The sequence below is a fragment of the Microtus pennsylvanicus genome, chromosome 10 (assembly GCF_037038515.1).
Source record: "Microtus pennsylvanicus isolate mMicPen1 chromosome 10, mMicPen1.hap1, whole genome shotgun sequence".
NCBI lineage: Eukaryota > Metazoa > Chordata > Mammalia > Rodentia > Cricetidae > Microtus > Microtus pennsylvanicus.
Window position 1 is genome coordinate 14,633,344 of NC_134588.1, and position 17,934 is coordinate 14,651,277.

Here is a 17,934-nt window from a genome sequence, read left to right on the forward strand (position 1 = left end):
TACACTAATTTTAGGTAATAAATGAACATTCACAATGTACTGATACCCCATATTTATAATAGAAAATGTTTACAAATCATCTGTTTTACTCGCAGTATCTTAGTAAAACAAGGACAAGTGTTGGAGGTGAGAAACGCATAAACGTTGTAAAATATCACACACTACAAATATCCAATTAATATGTGCTCTGGTGTTTTAGAAACTTACTACTGTCTTACCTGTTGGGAGTCATTATTCTGGGTTGAAGTATCATGAACACTATAATGAAAGAAAACAACCTATTAAAAACCCTGTATAAAAGGACTGAGGGAAGAAAGGGAGCGAGCAATGTAATTAAAATTAAAGCAATATAATTTAAAAAACCTAACCAAACAAACAAACAAACATAAAGACCCAAATAGAACAGAACTGATTAAAATTGTTTCCTTAAAATGTATGTCAAGGGGCTGGAGAGATGGCTCAGTGGTTGGGAACACTGGTTGTTCTTCCGGAGGACATGGGTTCAATTCCCAGTACCCACGTGAGAGCTCACAGCCTGTAACTCCAGTACCAGTGGATCTAACACAATCACACCAATGCACATAAAATAAAAATTTAAAAAGTATGTAAAATAAGTTCAACAAAGTCATACATATCTAACTTGCATGTTAAAGCTTGAAATAGTTTGCATAGTTTGAAATCTTTCCATGGAACCTATATCAGTGACATCTTGTGTTTATAAGTCCACCCATGTAAATACATATCTTAGATGTCTTCAAGGTATTAATCCATGCTTTGATTGAGACAATGAAATCCAAGAGCAGAATTGTGGAGTCATTTGATAAGTCTGACATAGGTATACACACATATATAAAGTTTACCTGTAATTTTACATTCTTTTATTTTTTAATGTTATATATGTATAACTATAATTTTTCTTTTATCACTAATAAAATAAAGCATTATAGGGTTAAAATACTCTACATATAAAATTCTAGGTTATTATTTCTTTCCAATTTTTTTCTTTTCCTTTTTTTTTTTTTTTGAGACAAGGTCTCATTACATAGTCCTGGCTGATCTGAAACTTACTTGGTCTGTAGACCCGGCTGGCCTAGCACTCACAGAGATCTGCCTACTTCTGCTTCCCAAGTATTGGGATTAAAGGCATGTGCTTTCTTAATTTTTCAAATTAATAATTCTATATTCTCTTTTCACTTACAACCTGTACTCAAAGTATTCATTCAGTTTTATATAATTTACACAGAATTGTTCTAGTTAGTATGGATAATATGGTAATGGGATTTAAGCTTCATCAGAAACATTACACATTTGCAAAACACCCTTTATTTAAAATAACAAGAATTTTAAAAGTTTTTTCTTTTTTTAAACCTTTACTTTGTACATGTTCGGAGGTCAGGAAAACCGGCCAGAGGTTATCTCCTTCCACCATACGGGTCCTGAGAACTGTACCCAGGACATCAGGCTCTGGGGCAGATGCCTTTATCTCTACCTCTCCCATTTAAAAACAAAGAAAACAATTCATTCTATTTTTATTTATGTATGTGAATCCATGTGAACACCTGGATAGGGTACCCGAAGATGCCAAAAGAAGGCTTAGATCTCATGGGGCTGAGGTTATAGGTAGTTGTGGGCTGCTCAATGTGGGAACTGAGAATCAAAATTGGGTCCTCTGAAAAACAGCCAAGCAGTCTTAACCACTGAATCTCAATTATTACTTTACTTTATTATTGACTATTAAGGGTCCTGGATTTCCAAGAGACCCAAATTTGATTCCCAGCTCCCTCTTCTCTTTTTTCTAAGAAGCTCAAGGAGAGTCTCTTGAGTTCAGATCATGGGGCTAGCTTGTGCAGCATACCAAGGCCTCTTCATTTAGAAAAAGAACACAGTATTAGTAACCATGAACACCAACTATCCTTGAAAATACTACCCTTTCTTAAGGGTACTAAGTTTGTACTTTTAGTACAAACTCACCAGGAGAGACCGACACCAGCAATTTACAAACATGCTATTCAAACTGGTACATTTTATGAAGCAGCAAAGTAAAAGGTTGAGAAATGTTTCAGGTCAAATAGTTAGACTATAAAAAAGGCACTGTTCTCCATGGCTCACTGGAGCAAAACCATTCATGAAACAGAACGGCAAGGTCAAGAGTGAAGGGCATGCATGCCAGTCCAAAGTCAGGTGTCCTGAGACTGTATGAAAGAAAGGTGCCTAGTTGTTGTAATAGGAGCTGCGGGCTGTGTTCCGCCGCCCAGCTCCCGCCACCCAGCTCCCGCCACCGGCTAGCTTTACCCAAAATAACAACATACAAACTGTATTCTTTTAAACATTGCTTGGCCCATTATATCTAGCCTCTTCTCGGCTAACTCTCGCACCTGGACTAGCCCATTTCTAATAATGTGTATAGCACCCCAAGGTGTGCTTACCGGGAAGATTCTAGCCTACGTCCATCCTGGGTCGGAGCCATTGCGTCTGCCCGGGAGAGGGGAGCATGACCTCTGGGCTCACTTCCTCTTCCTTCCAGCATTCTGTTCTGTTTACTCCGCCTACCTAATTTTCTACCTATCAGGGCCAAGCAGTTTTCTTTAATTGACCAATGAAAGCAACAGATAAAAATATGACCTTCCCACATCATTTCCCCTTTTTCTGTTTAAAAAGGAAAGGCTTTCACTTTAACATAGTAAAATTACATATAACAAAACAGTTATCAAGTAAGAATTACAGTTACAATATTAATATCTATTTTATCTTTTATCATGACTAAGGAAAACTATAACTATAACTAACTATTCTTCAACTCCATCAAAGATTCCAGAAAGATACAATATTATCTAAGCAAACAAGAAATAAGCAACTTTCAAACTCTAGAAATGACAGAGACATCTCACTGCCTGGACAGTCACCCAAAGTTCCTCTGTACCGTTGGGGCATCCATCTTCAGCCTTCAGGCCCATGGTATCCAGCAGACATTTCCATGAAGCAGGAAAATTCAAAGTCAGTTCAGTCACTATCTGTTGTGTCCTGCAGAATGTCTTGCAGACTCCTTCATGAATCGGGAACCCCGAAAGATCATCTCACCTTTAGGCAAGTTCAGTAGTCCTCTCTCTGTGGGTTCTCTGTGTCCAGTTTATGCAATAGTCCAGGCAAGAGCAGTTTCTTGCCCAAATGGCTATCAAACTCCATAAGGATCCTCTTCGATGCCCATCTTCTTCTTGAAGTAGATTGGTGTTTCCAGGAGCAGACATGTCTCATTGTCATGAAAAACCCTAAGTTATTAAAACATTAAATAGCATATTCCGTAGTCTTTGAAAGATATGAAGAATACCTATCTAAAATATATCCATGCACATCTAGAAAATCTAACTAACATGACTACAAACTTGACTATTATAGATGATTAGCTATTAACAACCTTCAGTGGGAACAAGCTGTCTCTTCATTTAACTTCTGAAAGACTACTATATATGTATACATACACACACTTTAAGATTAAGATTTATTTATGTGTAGGTGTCTGTGTGTAAGTAATACATGTAAGTGTATATATCCTTGCAGGCTAACTCAGATTATTTGGAGCTGTGAGCCTTTTATAACGTTTGGGATTATAATTATAATCACTTCTCCCTTCTCTTTCCTCCCTCCAAAGGGTCATCATTTCTTTCTTTTCTTTTAATAATTTTTTTATTCATTTTATATAACAACCACAGTTCCCCCTCCCTCTCCTCCTCCTTGTTCCCCTACCTCCCCCAACCCACCCCCCAACCACTCCTCTGAAAAGGTAAGGCCTCCCATGGGGAGTCAACAGAGTCTAGCACATTAAGTTGAGGCAGGACCAAGTCCCTCCCTCTGCATCAAGGCTGAGCAAAGCATCCCACAACAGGGAATGGGGTACAAAAAGCCAGCTCATGCATCAGCGATGGATCCTGAAGGGGCCATCATTTCTTAAGTAGCCTATTTCTGTGGTCTTCTAAAGTCAAAAGCATCACTAATGAAGAGACAGTGACATATATCCATTAAAGTGAAATTAACTCCAATTCTAGAAAAGAGACCATGTTTATTATACTATGTTCTGATTAAAAATCTGAATTTCAAAACACCTTAGAGAAGGGACTTTAACTTTACAAATAAAAAACTTAATTGTTCCCCATCATGTCTCTGCTTAAATATTTTCTTTTTGTTTCTACTACTTTCATGATATACCTTTAGGGTGAAATGTCATGTCCTAGTCTGTTTCAAGAAAGCAAGATATGATCAATGACAACAACACTATTAAAATACACAAAGAGCTAATATTCCTTCCCAATTTCTTGGCAAGTACAGCTTCTAAATAATTCAAAAGAAAAACAAACAACCCAAAGCAGATAGCCCAGAGAGGCATAAAACTTCCTTTTTAATCTGAAGCTTTACAAGAGAAACCCCTGGCTCCCCATAACTCCATATTCATTTTAGTCTTAACAGCATCAAGAGTCCCTGTTCACAACAGCAAAGTGTTTCTGTAATGGATCACTAATCATAACCTGGCTCCAACAGTTCTAAGTGAAGAAAACTGTACAGGAAAACACAGAGGTCAGCAGGAGTGCCATCCCTAGAGCCCTCACGGTGCAGCTCTCACCTTGACATGGTACTGTGTTAATGCACAACTACACACTAAATATGCATTGCTACAAACTTAAGCACACTAAATAAACAGATAAATAAATGTAATAGAAATTTCTTTTAAGGTATGGTTGACTACTCAGTATCTGAAAATAAGAAGCCTCTTTGAAGAATTTCAAATTCAGAAAGATTTGACACCCACCCACAACCCACAGAAAGGTTGTTTGCTGGTTTTATTAAAATAATTATTATATTTGTATAATATACGAAAATTTATAGCACATAGAATTACAATATAATTTATAAATTATAAAGTAAAAATAATAGTTATTATAATTATTATTTTGTGTCTTTTTTGAGACAAGGTCTTGCAAGAGTAGACCAAGCTAGCCTCAGACTCATCCAGATCCAGGACTCTGGCTCCCAAGTGCTGGGATTAAAGCTGTGTATGCTTTGAATTTGACTGCTTAATAAGCATTCTGGAAGACATCAATATACAGTTGCTTTTTTTTTTTTTTTTGAGACAGGGTTTCTCTGTAGCTTTGGTTCCTGTCCTGGAACCAGCTCTTGTAGACCAGGCTGGCCTCGAACTCACAGAGATCCACCTGCCTCTGCCTCCCGAGTGCTGGGATTAAAGGCATGTGCCACCACCGCCGGAAGTTGTTTTTGAAAAACATTTTAACACATACTGCTGAAATTAATGGAGCCATTATAATTATGTCTTTTAAAGGGACATTTAAAGTGACTGAAATAATAATCAATACACTTTCTTTTTTTTAAAATATTTATTTATTTGTTATGTATACAATATTCTGTCTGTGTGTATGTCTGCAGGCCAGAAGAGGGCACCAGACCTCATTACAGGTGGTTGTGAGCCACCATGTGGTTGCTGGGAATTGAACTCAGGACCTTTGGAAGAGCAGGCAATGCTCTTAATCACTGAGCCATCTCTCCAGCCCCCATCAATACACTTTCTAACAAAAAACAGATTTACAATATTCACACATATGGGGAAATTAAACAATATATTCCTAAATAACTAATAGTTCTAAGGAGAAATCATGGGTTAGAAGACAATGTGGGGCGCTGGGAGGGCGGTGGTGGCGCACGCCTTTAATCCCAGCACTCAGGAGGCAGAGGCAGGTGAATCTCTGTGAGTTCGAGACCAGCCTGGTCTACAGAGCTAGTTCCAGGACAGGCTCCAAAGCCACAGAGAAACCCTGTCTCGAACCCCCCCCCCCAAAAAAAAACAACAACAATGTGGGATGAAGCAAAACAGTGCAAACGAAACATACCAAGAGATACAGAATGCAATTAAATAATGCTCAAGGGGAAGTTGACAGTTGGACGCTTCCGCCAGCCGAGGTTAGTTCAAGCCAATCAGGCAGTATAGAAAGGCTGAAGCCCCCGGGATCAGAGGTTCACATTTAGTCAGGGTACACAGCAAACTTGGCATCTAAAGAGACCTTGTCTCAAAAACTTGAAAAATAAACAAAGGTCTCAAATGACCAAGCCATACCTTCAGATAATACAGAGAGAACAAGAAGTTGGGTGTGGTGGTACAGCCTTCTGAAGGCCTGGGCTTAGAAGGTCAGGCAGAAAGACCACAAGTTTAAGGCTAGTGGGGCATCTAAAGAGCTTGTTTCAAACAACTAAGAAACAGGCTAGGCCTGGTAGGCAAGCAGTTAGTTCCAGGTCAGCCAGGGCTGCAAAATGAGACTCTGTCTCAAAAACAAACAGGAAACAAGAAAACCAAGAAGCATTTGGGGATGTAGCTCTGTCGTAGAGCACTTGTGCAGCTAGCACCCACGAGGTCCTGGGTAACAAAAAAACAAGAAGGAAAGCAGGAAGAAGAGGAAGAAGTAGCCAGAGCAAACTAAATCTTAAGTAAGAAGGAACAAATAATAGAGCAAGAATTAAAGAAAGGCTAACAAACTAACAAATACTCAGCTGGACTGACCAAGAAAAAAGTGAGAAATCAGAAAGAATCAGGTAGAACATAATTGTCTTACAGAAACAAGATTGGAAAACTACAAACTGTATTCCTAGGAATTAAGATAGGTTAAAAAATATGTCTACAAAAGGTGATTGAATTAAGAATTTAAAAAGTGGCCTAGAGAAAATCCAAGTTAGATGGTTTTAATAAATACTATCAGTGTTAAGAAATTCATATCAAATCCTTACAAAAATCTCAAAAAATAGGAGAGGAAGGATTATTTACCAACTTATTCTGTGAGGTCATGAATTGCTCTCATACCAAAACTGGATAAAGAGTCTAAGTAAAGCACAGACCAATACCTCTGATGAATACAGACACACAGATCAACAAATACTAGGAAGCCAGATCCAGTAACATGGTAGCATGAACTGTATACCATGATCAAGTGCAATCCCATCTAGAATAAAATTGCTTCTCTGCAAACCCACCTTTCTTCTTTGATGTTATCAATATGAACAACATTCTACTTCTATATGCAGCTAAATTTTTCTGAATGTCAATTTTATCTGATGTTTCTTTGTTCCCTATTATCCTCCCGATACCTATGAAACTGACATTCGGCAAGGTCTCCAACAAATATGTTTAATTAATGATAGCAACTATATAAATTATCTAAATATGTAAATTGTCTCAGTTCCTACATTGCAAGGAATTACTCACCCAAGATCTTCAGGTTTTGTTGTGCTTGCTGAACAAGAGAAAAGATAACATCTTATTAGTTCACCCTGCATGACAAATTGCTGTACTATTCACAGTAAAACCATGACTAACTGTGAAAACACAGAGGCCATGCTGCAGGGCAGACCAGCATCGCCAGCAGCAGCCTCTTGTATTTTTCAATAAAACACTGCACATGTTTTCTTCTCCAGGATTTCACTTTTGTTATGTGGACCAGAGTGTGGCTATGCTGGCTATGCGCACAAGAGCACAGGTCCCCTGTCCTCAGAAGACAGCATCAGAACCCTTTGCGTTGAAGTAACGGGTACATTTGAGCCACTTGATGTGGGTGCTGGAGCCAAATTTGGGTCCTTTGCAAGAGAGGCACACTCTCTTAACTGTTGAGCCACCTCTCTAGGATGCAGTCTGAGGACAGGATCGCCCTTTGGGTCTGAGGAGTCCGTAGAGGTAAAAGGTCTCTCTATTGGCTGGCCACACTGCTTCTCTGATCTCTCAGCTTTCACCCCCTAATATCTGACCCTGGGTCTTATTTATTAAGACCAATTAGAATTCACGCTACATTACAGAGTTGAAGTATCTTAAGTGGCAAATGATATTTATGAATTTGTAAATATCTATGTATGACAGACATTGATAATTTAACAGTAATTACAGTATCATCCACTCATTTTTATATTGTTTTACTGTGTGTCTCTGTGCGGGATGTGTGTATGTGTGTGTGTGTGTGTGTGTGTGTGTGTGTGTGTGTGTGTGTGTGTAGGTCAGCAGATAACTTTGTGGAGTCTTTTTTTTCCCCATTACGTAGGTCTTGGGGACTAAACAGGTTAATCAGATTTGACGGCAAGCTCCTTTATCCACTAAACCATTTATAAAGTGCCTTTATCTCACCAGTCTAGAGAGATGACTCAGAAGTTAAGAGTACTTGCTGCTCTGCCAAAGGACCTGGTTCAAGTCTCAGCATCTACATGACAGCTCACAACTGCCTGCAACTCCAGTTTCAGGGCACTGACATGGTTCATAAAACAGCATGCATGCACACATGCATGGACAAGCCCCCAAATAAAAAATTTAATGTATTCTTTACATGCTAAAATTAAAAAAAAAAATTCAAGGGGTTGGAGTGGCATTTCATCATGAGATTTGAAAGACAAGAGAGAAAATACTGCTCTAAAGCAAACAAAAATACCGCTGAGGACATCTACTGAACTGTGCTTACTATTAAAATTAATCTCAGTTAATTACAGAAGTCATTATAATGTAGCGTATGAAGCTCATACAGAACAGTTTTAATAGCACACAAGGAGTGCTAGCACATGACGACTGGAAGAGAAGGACAAGCCTTGAACAGGACTGGACTTACTTTTCATCTGTAGGGTCCGCCGGGAGTATCGCTTGCTGGGCCTTCTTTCAAAGGAGGTCGATCTTCTTGCTTTGTTAGTTTTTGTGGTCTGATATTCAGTTTTTCCACTAAAATAAATGAGGCAAGTCAACAGTAAGACAATCTAAGGCAATCAGGCAGAGGAGTAAGATGTTTGCACTCAGATTATCCTGCAAAGCATCCAAAAGGGAACCACTACCAATAGTTGTGACTTTTCCTCTTTAGCAAAATTTTTTTTAATCATCCAGGTTTTGGTAAATTATGTAACAGTAATAATACAGGATTTCTCCCTAAGCATGTATATCACCCACAAACATATTAAATCAGGAGAGAATGTCCATGCATTCTCTAATTTCCTATCCACATGTATCAATGTAAATGTGTAATCCAGAACAAGATTTCCAGTTAATTCTCCTTCTGTGGTCCTACGGATTGAACTACAGGCTTATACATGCTTTCAAGCACTCTACCAATGGGCTATGTCCTCAGCCCTAGCTCCAGTTACTTTTTCTATTATTTTCACAAAAAAATTTTTTCCAGAAATGCTTTTAAAAACTATTCTTGTACTTCTTTGGTTTCCAGCTAAGAAGAAAACGCGTAAGCATTTCTGACATGGTAGAAGAGAAATTATATTAAGAATCTGTGCATGACTTGCTACCTTACTGGCATGGCCATCCCTTCTTTAGTTGATTCCAATGGCACACTCAAGACTCAACCTGAGCAGCTACTTGAACGTAACAAGAACTGAAGCGTTTCAAATTCATGGCAAAGGAGTCAGTGAAAGCAATTGATTTTTGGGTTTCTAGAGACCTACAGTCGATGTAGGTGGGCCTTCTTTCTATGTGTTGCTTTCATTGGTTAATTAATAAAGAAACTGCTTGGACTGATAGGTCAGAGCATAGGTGGGTGGAGTAGACAGAACAGAATGCTGGGAAGAAGGGAAGTGAGGCAGACGCCATGATTCTCCGACCCGAGATGGACACAGGTTAGATAAGCCACCACCTTGTGGTGCTACACAGATTACTAAACATGGGTTAAAGCAAGATGTGAGAATTAGCCAATAAGAGGCTGGAACTAATGGGCCAAGCAGTGTTGAAAAGAATACAGTTTGTGTGTTGTCATTTCGGGTGGAAAGCTAGCTGTGCAGAAGCCAGGTGGGATGAAAAGCAGGCCTGCTTGCCTCATTACTACAAACAGTATTATTCATATTAATTCCCCATACAATTTTCTGTATGAACACAACCTGTCAGATGGAGAATCCACCTTGTTAAATAAATGTAAATTGTGGCCTGAATAGTATATACAAAATCAATAATTGATTTCCTGTCTAGTCAAGAAATTATTAACAGTAACATTACTTCTTTAAAAATTTTAGCCAATAAGTATCTTTGGCAACATACTTTATTTCTCTGTCTTTGTTTCTGATACAGTAAAATCAGTGTTGTTTTAACTTTTCTGGTCTGTATGCAAGAGAGGGTAATGTCAAAACTTAGGGGAATTAACCTATATCTAAATCGTGATCCTAGTCGAATGAATCCCGATCGATGAGAACTCTTTTGGACAGGTCCTCGGAGACGGAAGAAGGCGTGGTGCTCCACTGCACATTTCCACAAGTGTTTGCAGGCCTTTGGATGATCCAGTCTAAAGACAAAGGTGTGCTCTTGTTCTTTACCCTAAAAGAGACAAAGCGGTGTTTATTAAGTCACATCTCCTATTTCTGCAATACAAATACAACTGTACCAATACCAAAAGGCAGCTAAGCATGTGGCGAATGCCTGTAATCCTAGTAACCAGGTAAAATGCCACTAGGTCAGGGCCAGCATTACATACACAGTAAGCGCCAGGCCAGTAAGACAACAGAGACCTTGTGTCAAAATAAATCAATGCAGAAAGGTAAATAGTAAAGTTTCAGGAGACATGGCTCAGTGGTTAAGAGCACTGCTTTTTCAGGACATCTGTTTGATTCCCAGCACCTGCATCAGGCAGCTCACAGCAGTCTCTAAATCCAGCTCAAGGCGAGCTCACGTCTCCAAGTTCACCTGCACTAACCACCCACCCACCCACTACATATAATTAAAAATAAAATAAACCTTAAAAAAATAAAAAAGCATCTAGTTTGTTCTCGGAAACTTTTGGGGGATGGGCGACTATGGTGCTGGCCAACCAGTCTTGTCAAATAGGTGAGCTTCAGGTTTAGTAGAGACCCTGTTGCAAAACAGGGTGGAAAGTAATCAACACCTAATATCTGGTCCCATAAACATGTACACACATGTGCACCTCCATGTACACTTCCATATAGACAGTCACATACAACACTCATGAAAAGTCCAGAGGCCATTAAAAAAAAGTGCTACGATGGGTATGGTAGTGCACACCTTTAGTGCCAGCACTTAGGAGGCAGACAAATCTCTGAGTTTGAGGCCAGCCTGGTCTACACAGCAAGTTCCAGGATTAGCCAGAGCTGCACAAAGGAACCCTGTCTTGAAAAATCAAAAGTAAAAACAAACAACTCCCCCCCCCAAAAAAAAACCCCAACCAAACTACTCTCATAGTGTTGGAAGGAGCCATAAAAGCTTGCTAAGGAAGAAAAGCAGTGAGTAGCAGCCCTGACTCTAATGCCTACAAGCCACAGCAAGGCATTCATTCCTAAAGGTGCAATGATGAGTGGCACTCAGATCTGGGCAGCAACCAATGGTCACTTAACTGATGAACTTGAGGTCTGCTTACTAAAAGGAATCTGGCATTGTAAACTCAGCCAACTACCTGTGGCTGGTGAGGCCATGGAATCTAGAGAACCTACTATAGCCACACTCCTAAACCAGTGTACTTTCAAACTGTATCCTAAATACATTTCTTTAGATCCACAATTAAATGTGATGCTCACCCCTCATCAAAGAAGCTGCTTTCGGAGGCAGACAGATACCATTACAGAAAAACACATCTGGTCAAAAGGCAGAGAGAGACCAAATTGGCCATGGGCCGTTAGTCCCCAATTAATATATTTATACTATAACCCCTACAGTTTAGAGCTTAGGGAACACTGCAGGAGGGGGAGGTACTATAAGAGCCAGAGGATCAGAACATTTGAACAGAGAGATAGTTTCTTATGAAAAAAGGGAGGGGGTCAACCTGGGAGGAAATGAGGAAAGGGGGATGAATGTGATCTTAAAGCCTGGCCTCAAAACCAAGTAACTATCACCATCTTGTTGCTTTCCACCTCCACTTTAGAGAGTAGAGAACTTGTTTTCTTGTTTGCATTTGTTTTCTGAAACTGAGTCTCATTGTACAAAAGTCTCATTGTAGTTGAAGCAGTCATTGAACTCCTGTTCCTTTTACCTCTACTTCTAAAGGTCTGACATTAGAGGTATAAACTCCATGTGATGTAAAAGGGGGGAAAAGCTTAGCAAGGGCAATGGCGGTGAACGTCTTTAAACCTCCACTTGGGAGGCAGAGGCAGGAGGATCTCTGAGTTTGAGGCCAGCCTGGTCTCAGAATGAGCTCCAGGGCAAAAAAACAAACAACCAAACAAAAAACAAAACCAACCAACCAACCAACCAAACAAACAAACAAACAAAAACCCAACAAACAAACTTGTGTGTGTACTAGCCTGTGTGCCATGGCACACACATGGAGGTCAGAGGATAACTTGAACTTGTGTGTGTATGTGTGTGTGTGTGTGTGTACCAGCCTGTGTGTCATGGCACACACACGGAGGTCAGAGGATAACTTGAACTTGTGTGTGTGTGTGTGTGTGTGTGTGTGTGTGTACCAGCCTGTGTGTCATGGCACACACACGGAGGTCAGAGGATAACTTGAACTTGTGTGTGTATGTGTGTGTGTGTGTGTGTGTGTACCAGCCTGTGTGTCATGGCACACACATGGAGGTCAGAGGATAACTTGAACTTGTGTGTGTGTGTGTATGTGTGTGTGTACCAGCCTGTGTGTCATGGCACACACACGGAGGTCAGAGGATAACTTGAACTTGTGTGTGTGTGTGTGTGTGTGTGTGTGTACCAGCCTGTGTGTCATGGCACACACACGGAGGTCAGAGGATAACTTGAACTTGTGTGTGTGTGTGTGTGTGTACCAGCCTGTGTGCCATGGCACACACACGGAGGTCAGAGGATAACTTGAGTTAGTTTTGCCTTCCATCACAAGGGTCCCAAAGATCAAACTCAGGTGATTAGGTCTGCAAACAAGGCCTTTAACCACTGAGCCATCTCACTGGCCCAAAATGTAGGATTTTTGGTCAGAAAGTTTGAAAATCATCAAACTTCAGCAAGATACAAAGGTAGGTAAATTCCTAGGAACTAAGCAAAATAGAAATCTAAAATACCATTGAAAACAAAACAAACTAGAACTTGGAACCTTTGTATCTTCTGGACTTTTGTTTTATAAAATACATCTCAGGAAACATAAACAAGGGAGAAAAAATCAAAATCTTCCAAAATTAAAGCCACCGCACACAACAGACACCGTAGTTTGAATGAAATACTGTCAAAACAAATGAAAAAGGGGGGTGGGAGGAACTAGTGAGGAGGCAATGAGGGTAAAGCTGGCGGAAGCACTTTATATGCAGATAAGAAATTCTCAAATACAAATTTCTTTTTGAAAATTCAAAACTAGTACCATAACACCCACTTACTGTATTATTAAGTTCTTTCACATCAATTCCATTCTTCTTGGTTATGCATCATTTTAATTATGAAAACGATGTCACGAGCATAACTGTCTATCTGTTTGCAGACTGGCCAAGATCATATATTCCCACATTCCCACTAATCACTACACTATTAAAATAACTTCTCCATGGGATAATCAATTGCACGTGAATTCCCCTGAGAATATGTTTCTTATTCATTCTGGGAAGTAAAAAGCAACATACTATATCAGCAACAAAAATTCCTTTTCTGTTTAATAAATGTACAGGTTTACTTGTAACAAGAAAAGAATATCAAAGTGTACTGACTGAATAGCAGTGCTTCCCATAAGCCCATTTTCTGGTAATGTATCATTTCATTTATCTAACACCAGAAAACTCAGAGATGGTTTTATAAAAGTGACCTATCTAATGCTCATATTAAAAAACTGAAGAAAAAACAGTGCAGCCACCTAAGGGCCTCGCCTTAAGCTACAGTCCACTCTTCTGGCTAGCCACTATATTCAATCAGGTCTCCATATCCTTAAGAACTACAGAGGAGTGGAAGGAGGTTACTATCACAATGCAGCACACTACTTACCTGTCCTCCAATCACTAAAGGAAGTCAAACTTAAAACAGGAAGGGCTTATAAAATACCTGCAAAACTCCAGAAAAGATGATAGAACTTGACTGCTGCCTGCTGCTTATCACATTTTATATAAGCACAACCAAAAAGTCAATTATAAGGGGAATGGGAACATGAAAATATGCCCGAATATGATAAAAAAGCTAAGAGAAATACATAAAAATCATTTTAAATGGGACATTGAAATTAAATAAAAAATAAAATTAACAAAAAATATCAAATCACATTTTATTGTAAAAAATATCACCAGGTGGATTTTTTATTTAATCTGTGTCTTTGAGACAAGGCCTCACTGCCAGCACTATATAGACCAGAGTGGTTTTGAACTTAGAGATCCACTTGTCCCTGCCTCTAAAGTGTTCCAATAAAAGGCAGCTGGCTTGTTCTTTTAGCTCTTTTATTAAGAAATAAGGAAGAGAGTCACCTAATGTAACCTTTGCACACTTAGATACATTACCAACAAAGAAATAATAAATGATAAGCTTTTATATAATCTTTAAGAGTAATGGCACAAAGGTACATTTTTAGGATGGTCTGACCTGAATAAGAAATTTACTTCAAAGTATAAGCAATGCTAAGTTACTGTTCTGAGGTCCATCCCCATTTGTTAACTTACAAATGCTGTTAAGTAAGTAACACAGCACAGTTCCTACCTGATCGTCATCTTCCACAACCACCAGAGTTAATTTATTCTTCTTAAAATCTAATCTGGTTATCTTGGGCCTGTAATAATATAAGAGCAATAGCCAGATTAGGGGACAATCCTTTTCTATATCAGACATGTCTCCTTATGTCCGAACACTGATAAGAAGGTTAAGGCAGCCAGCACTGCCCATCAAAGTCTTTAAAGGGAGGCAAACACATACTTCAAAAGCAACCAACTAATAAACTGACGTTGCCCATATAACATTAAAAATATGAAGGAAATAAGAAATATATGTATTTTGTACACCCCTAATGTGACACAATGAATTCTGTAACCCTAAGTAAAAACTTAAGAAAATACATGTTTAGGGTCTTCTACTGTATTTTACCAGTAACCTGGATTTGAATTTGATATGGGTAAGAAGGCTTCAAGCCAACAGCCTTGGCATGTTACAAAAGCAGCAACATGGGCCACCTTTAGCTGTGTCTGTATCACATGCCAAATGCTGCATTAGTTGTGACAAAAATGCAACAACGCAGACACTTTCCCAGTTCAGTGCTCTAGGGCTGTGAGATCTGCGTGCCATCTCAGAGTACAGAAACAGGCCAGGAAGCAGGAGTCCAGCCTGACAGCAGGAATGGGGAGAACACTAACAGTGAGAGTCACCGTGGGAAGAATGCTTCATAAGGACACACACTGACCCCCCGACACTACTGGGGCACAGAGCTGGAGAACTGAGATCTGCTCTGGGGAGACTGCAGACGAGTAAGCAGAACAGCAAACACAACTTCACTGCAAATTGCTGAGGATTCCATTGCCACAGTTTTTATTAACGATATAAGTGTTCTGACCCATTAAAAACAAGAGGACTTCTGATATCCACACTGCTTACCAGAAAAACAAGCCGATTTTGGTTTCTCCTTCAAAAACAAGGACTCCTGTTGGAGTTAGTCCCAAGCTATAGTCATTCCCATCTCTAGCCTAATTTAAGGAGAGAATATAAAATGTATTCTGTTTGTACACAAGAAACAGGTTTCAAGTTTTCACACAACTGGTGATTTTTCTCATTAAAGATTATATACAGGCTAATATTTATATTCAAGATGTTTTCAGTAAAAAAATAATCCTCTTCAAGCTACAAAGTATCAACCTTGCTTACTGAACTATTTTATTTTAGCAAAGTCTACTCAATAGTGAGCTTAAGTGATATAAAACAGCATCAAATAATGATGACCTTAAAAGCTAGTAAAGATTTTCTCAACTTAAAAATCAACATCTTACAAGCATCCAAATACATTTCTAGAATTTTAGTTTTCTCTTCTTTTATAATGTATCTTTCTATAGATTTTAGTCTTTTGTTTTGGTGTTTGGAGACAGGGTCTCTCTACATATTCCTGGCTGTCCTGGAACTCACTCTGTAGACAAGGCTGGCCTCAGATTCACAGAGATCCCCCTGCCTCTGCCTCCCAGTGCTGAGATCAAAGTTGTACACCACCACTCTCAGCTGATTCTAGTCTTTAATATCTAATTTCAGCCATATTTTCCCTACCTACCACTTATCAAAAAATTCTCAGAGGTGTTTTATACAAACTCATGCTTTCCCTCACACTACAAAATTCACAGTTATATTTAAAACTGCAAAGGAATTAATGTTTAAAAAAGGATTTACTTTTATTATTTTAAAATTATGTATATGGACACACAGGGTCAAGCAGGGGGCATCAGATCCTGTGGAGCTGGAGTCTCAGGTATTTGTGTGTTGCTCCACACGGTGCTGGGACCCAGAGCAGAACCTCTACAGGAACACCACATGCTCATAACTGGAGCCATCCTTCCAGCCCCAGGAAGAAAAATAGAGCTTACCTTGACGACGTGCATATCAACTCCATACATTTCTAGCCATTTGGCTTTATTCAGATAATTGGTTTCAGCTTGTGCTGGTGTCTGACCTCTGAAATTTAAAACATAGTAATTATAACACAATAAGCATAAAGTGATTTTAGTGAAAAACAGAAACAAAAGAAAATAAATACAAAATAGTGACAGTGATGATGTTTAAAAAGTATGATCAAATTATGAGTTACCTGTATTCCTTCCATTTCTCAAAAATAGCCAGCTCCATCTCTTCGGTCTGAATGGGCACAAATCTGAACTCGGAGACAAGTTCAGGACTATGTTCAGCGAGATCATAGTCGCCAAGCTCAGCTACAAATATAGTTAACAAAGTTATGCTGTGTTAATATTCCCAGTAAATACTGGGAAAATCCTAGTGGTGGAACACACCTTTAATTACAGCACTGCATGATGGGGGTGCAGACCCTTGGCCCCCTGACTTTCTTTGCCTGCCTCAGACCCTTTGCCTGCTGGAGTGAACTGAGCAAAACAACTTGTTTTCCTGTGTTTGCAGCTGCTCCTTGCCCTAGACCCTCATGAGTTCTGATGGCAGGGGAGTGAATTCTGATGGGTTTTACACTGGAAATCCCAAGAGCTGGGGTGTGGCTATCAATTAAGGATCCCAATATAAACTTCCCTGGAGCACAATAAAGTTGGCATTCTTGTTCCAATGATGACCTGTGTCCCCGTGTCTCTGTCTGTGTGTATGCTTTTAAATCTCCAGCATAGCTCCTGGCTCACGTACCGTCCCGTAGTGCAGGTGCAACAACTGGAGACAGAGGCAGATGGATCTCTGTGAGTTCAAGGCTAGCTGATCTACACAGCAAGTTCCAGGACAGCCAGAGCTACATAGAAAAAACCTGTATGAAAACACATTTTGTTTTTGTTTTTCGAGACAGGGTTTCTCTGTGGTTTTGGAGCCTGTCCTGGAACTAGCACTTGTAGACCAGGCTGGTCTCGAACTCACAAAGATCCGCCTGCCTCTGCCTCCCGAGAGCTGGGATTAAAGGTGTGCACCACCACCGCCAGGCAAAAACACATTTTGTAAACAAAGAATAAGAGGATTAGTAAAATTGTTTCTTAAGCTACCAGCCAGCCACTCATAAAGATTAGACCACTCCCCCCAAGAATCCAGTTTCCATCTAGGATTTGAGCTACACACAAACGTTGTGGTTTCACTGAGAATGGCTCCCATACACTTACAGCTAAATGCTTGGTTCAAAGTGAGTTGAAGTTTTGGGGAAGGATTAGGTGGTGGCCTTTTCGGAGGTGTGTTAGTAAGGTTGGGCTTTGAGGTCTAAAATTCTCGTGCCATTTCCAGTCATCCTCTCTGCGTCATACTTGTGGATCAGATGCAGGCTCACAGCTACTGCTCCAGCGCCATGTCTACCTGCCTGTTCCCATGCTCCCTGTCATGACAGTCAAGGACTCTAACCTTCTGTAACTCTGAGTGCCAAA

The 17,934-nt window shown here is 39.6% G+C and overlaps 1 protein-coding gene across 4 annotated transcripts in view; it reads right to left on the bottom strand.

Annotated features, from left to right (window-relative positions):
* Epb41l5 (erythrocyte membrane protein band 4.1 like 5) overlaps positions 1–17,934 on the bottom strand; it is a 115,013-nt gene that overhangs the window by 68,217 nt on the left and 28,862 nt on the right. For all 4 annotated transcript variants that reach the window (XM_075987721.1, XM_075987723.1, XM_075987724.1 and 1 more), the window contains 8 exons: positions 16,668–16,788; positions 16,447–16,534; positions 15,476–15,564; positions 14,591–14,660; positions 10,155–10,324; positions 8,634–8,740; positions 7,256–7,283; positions 219–258 (listed from right to left, as the gene is read on the bottom strand). In XM_075987721.1, the coding sequence (XP_075843836.1) occupies positions 219–258; positions 7,256–7,283; positions 8,634–8,740; positions 10,155–10,324; positions 14,591–14,660; positions 15,476–15,564; positions 16,447–16,534; positions 16,668–16,788 (713 nt within the window). The remainder of the gene's footprint in view (positions 1–218; positions 259–7,255; positions 7,284–8,633; positions 8,741–10,154; positions 10,325–14,590; positions 14,661–15,475; positions 15,565–16,446; positions 16,535–16,667; positions 16,789–17,934) is intronic.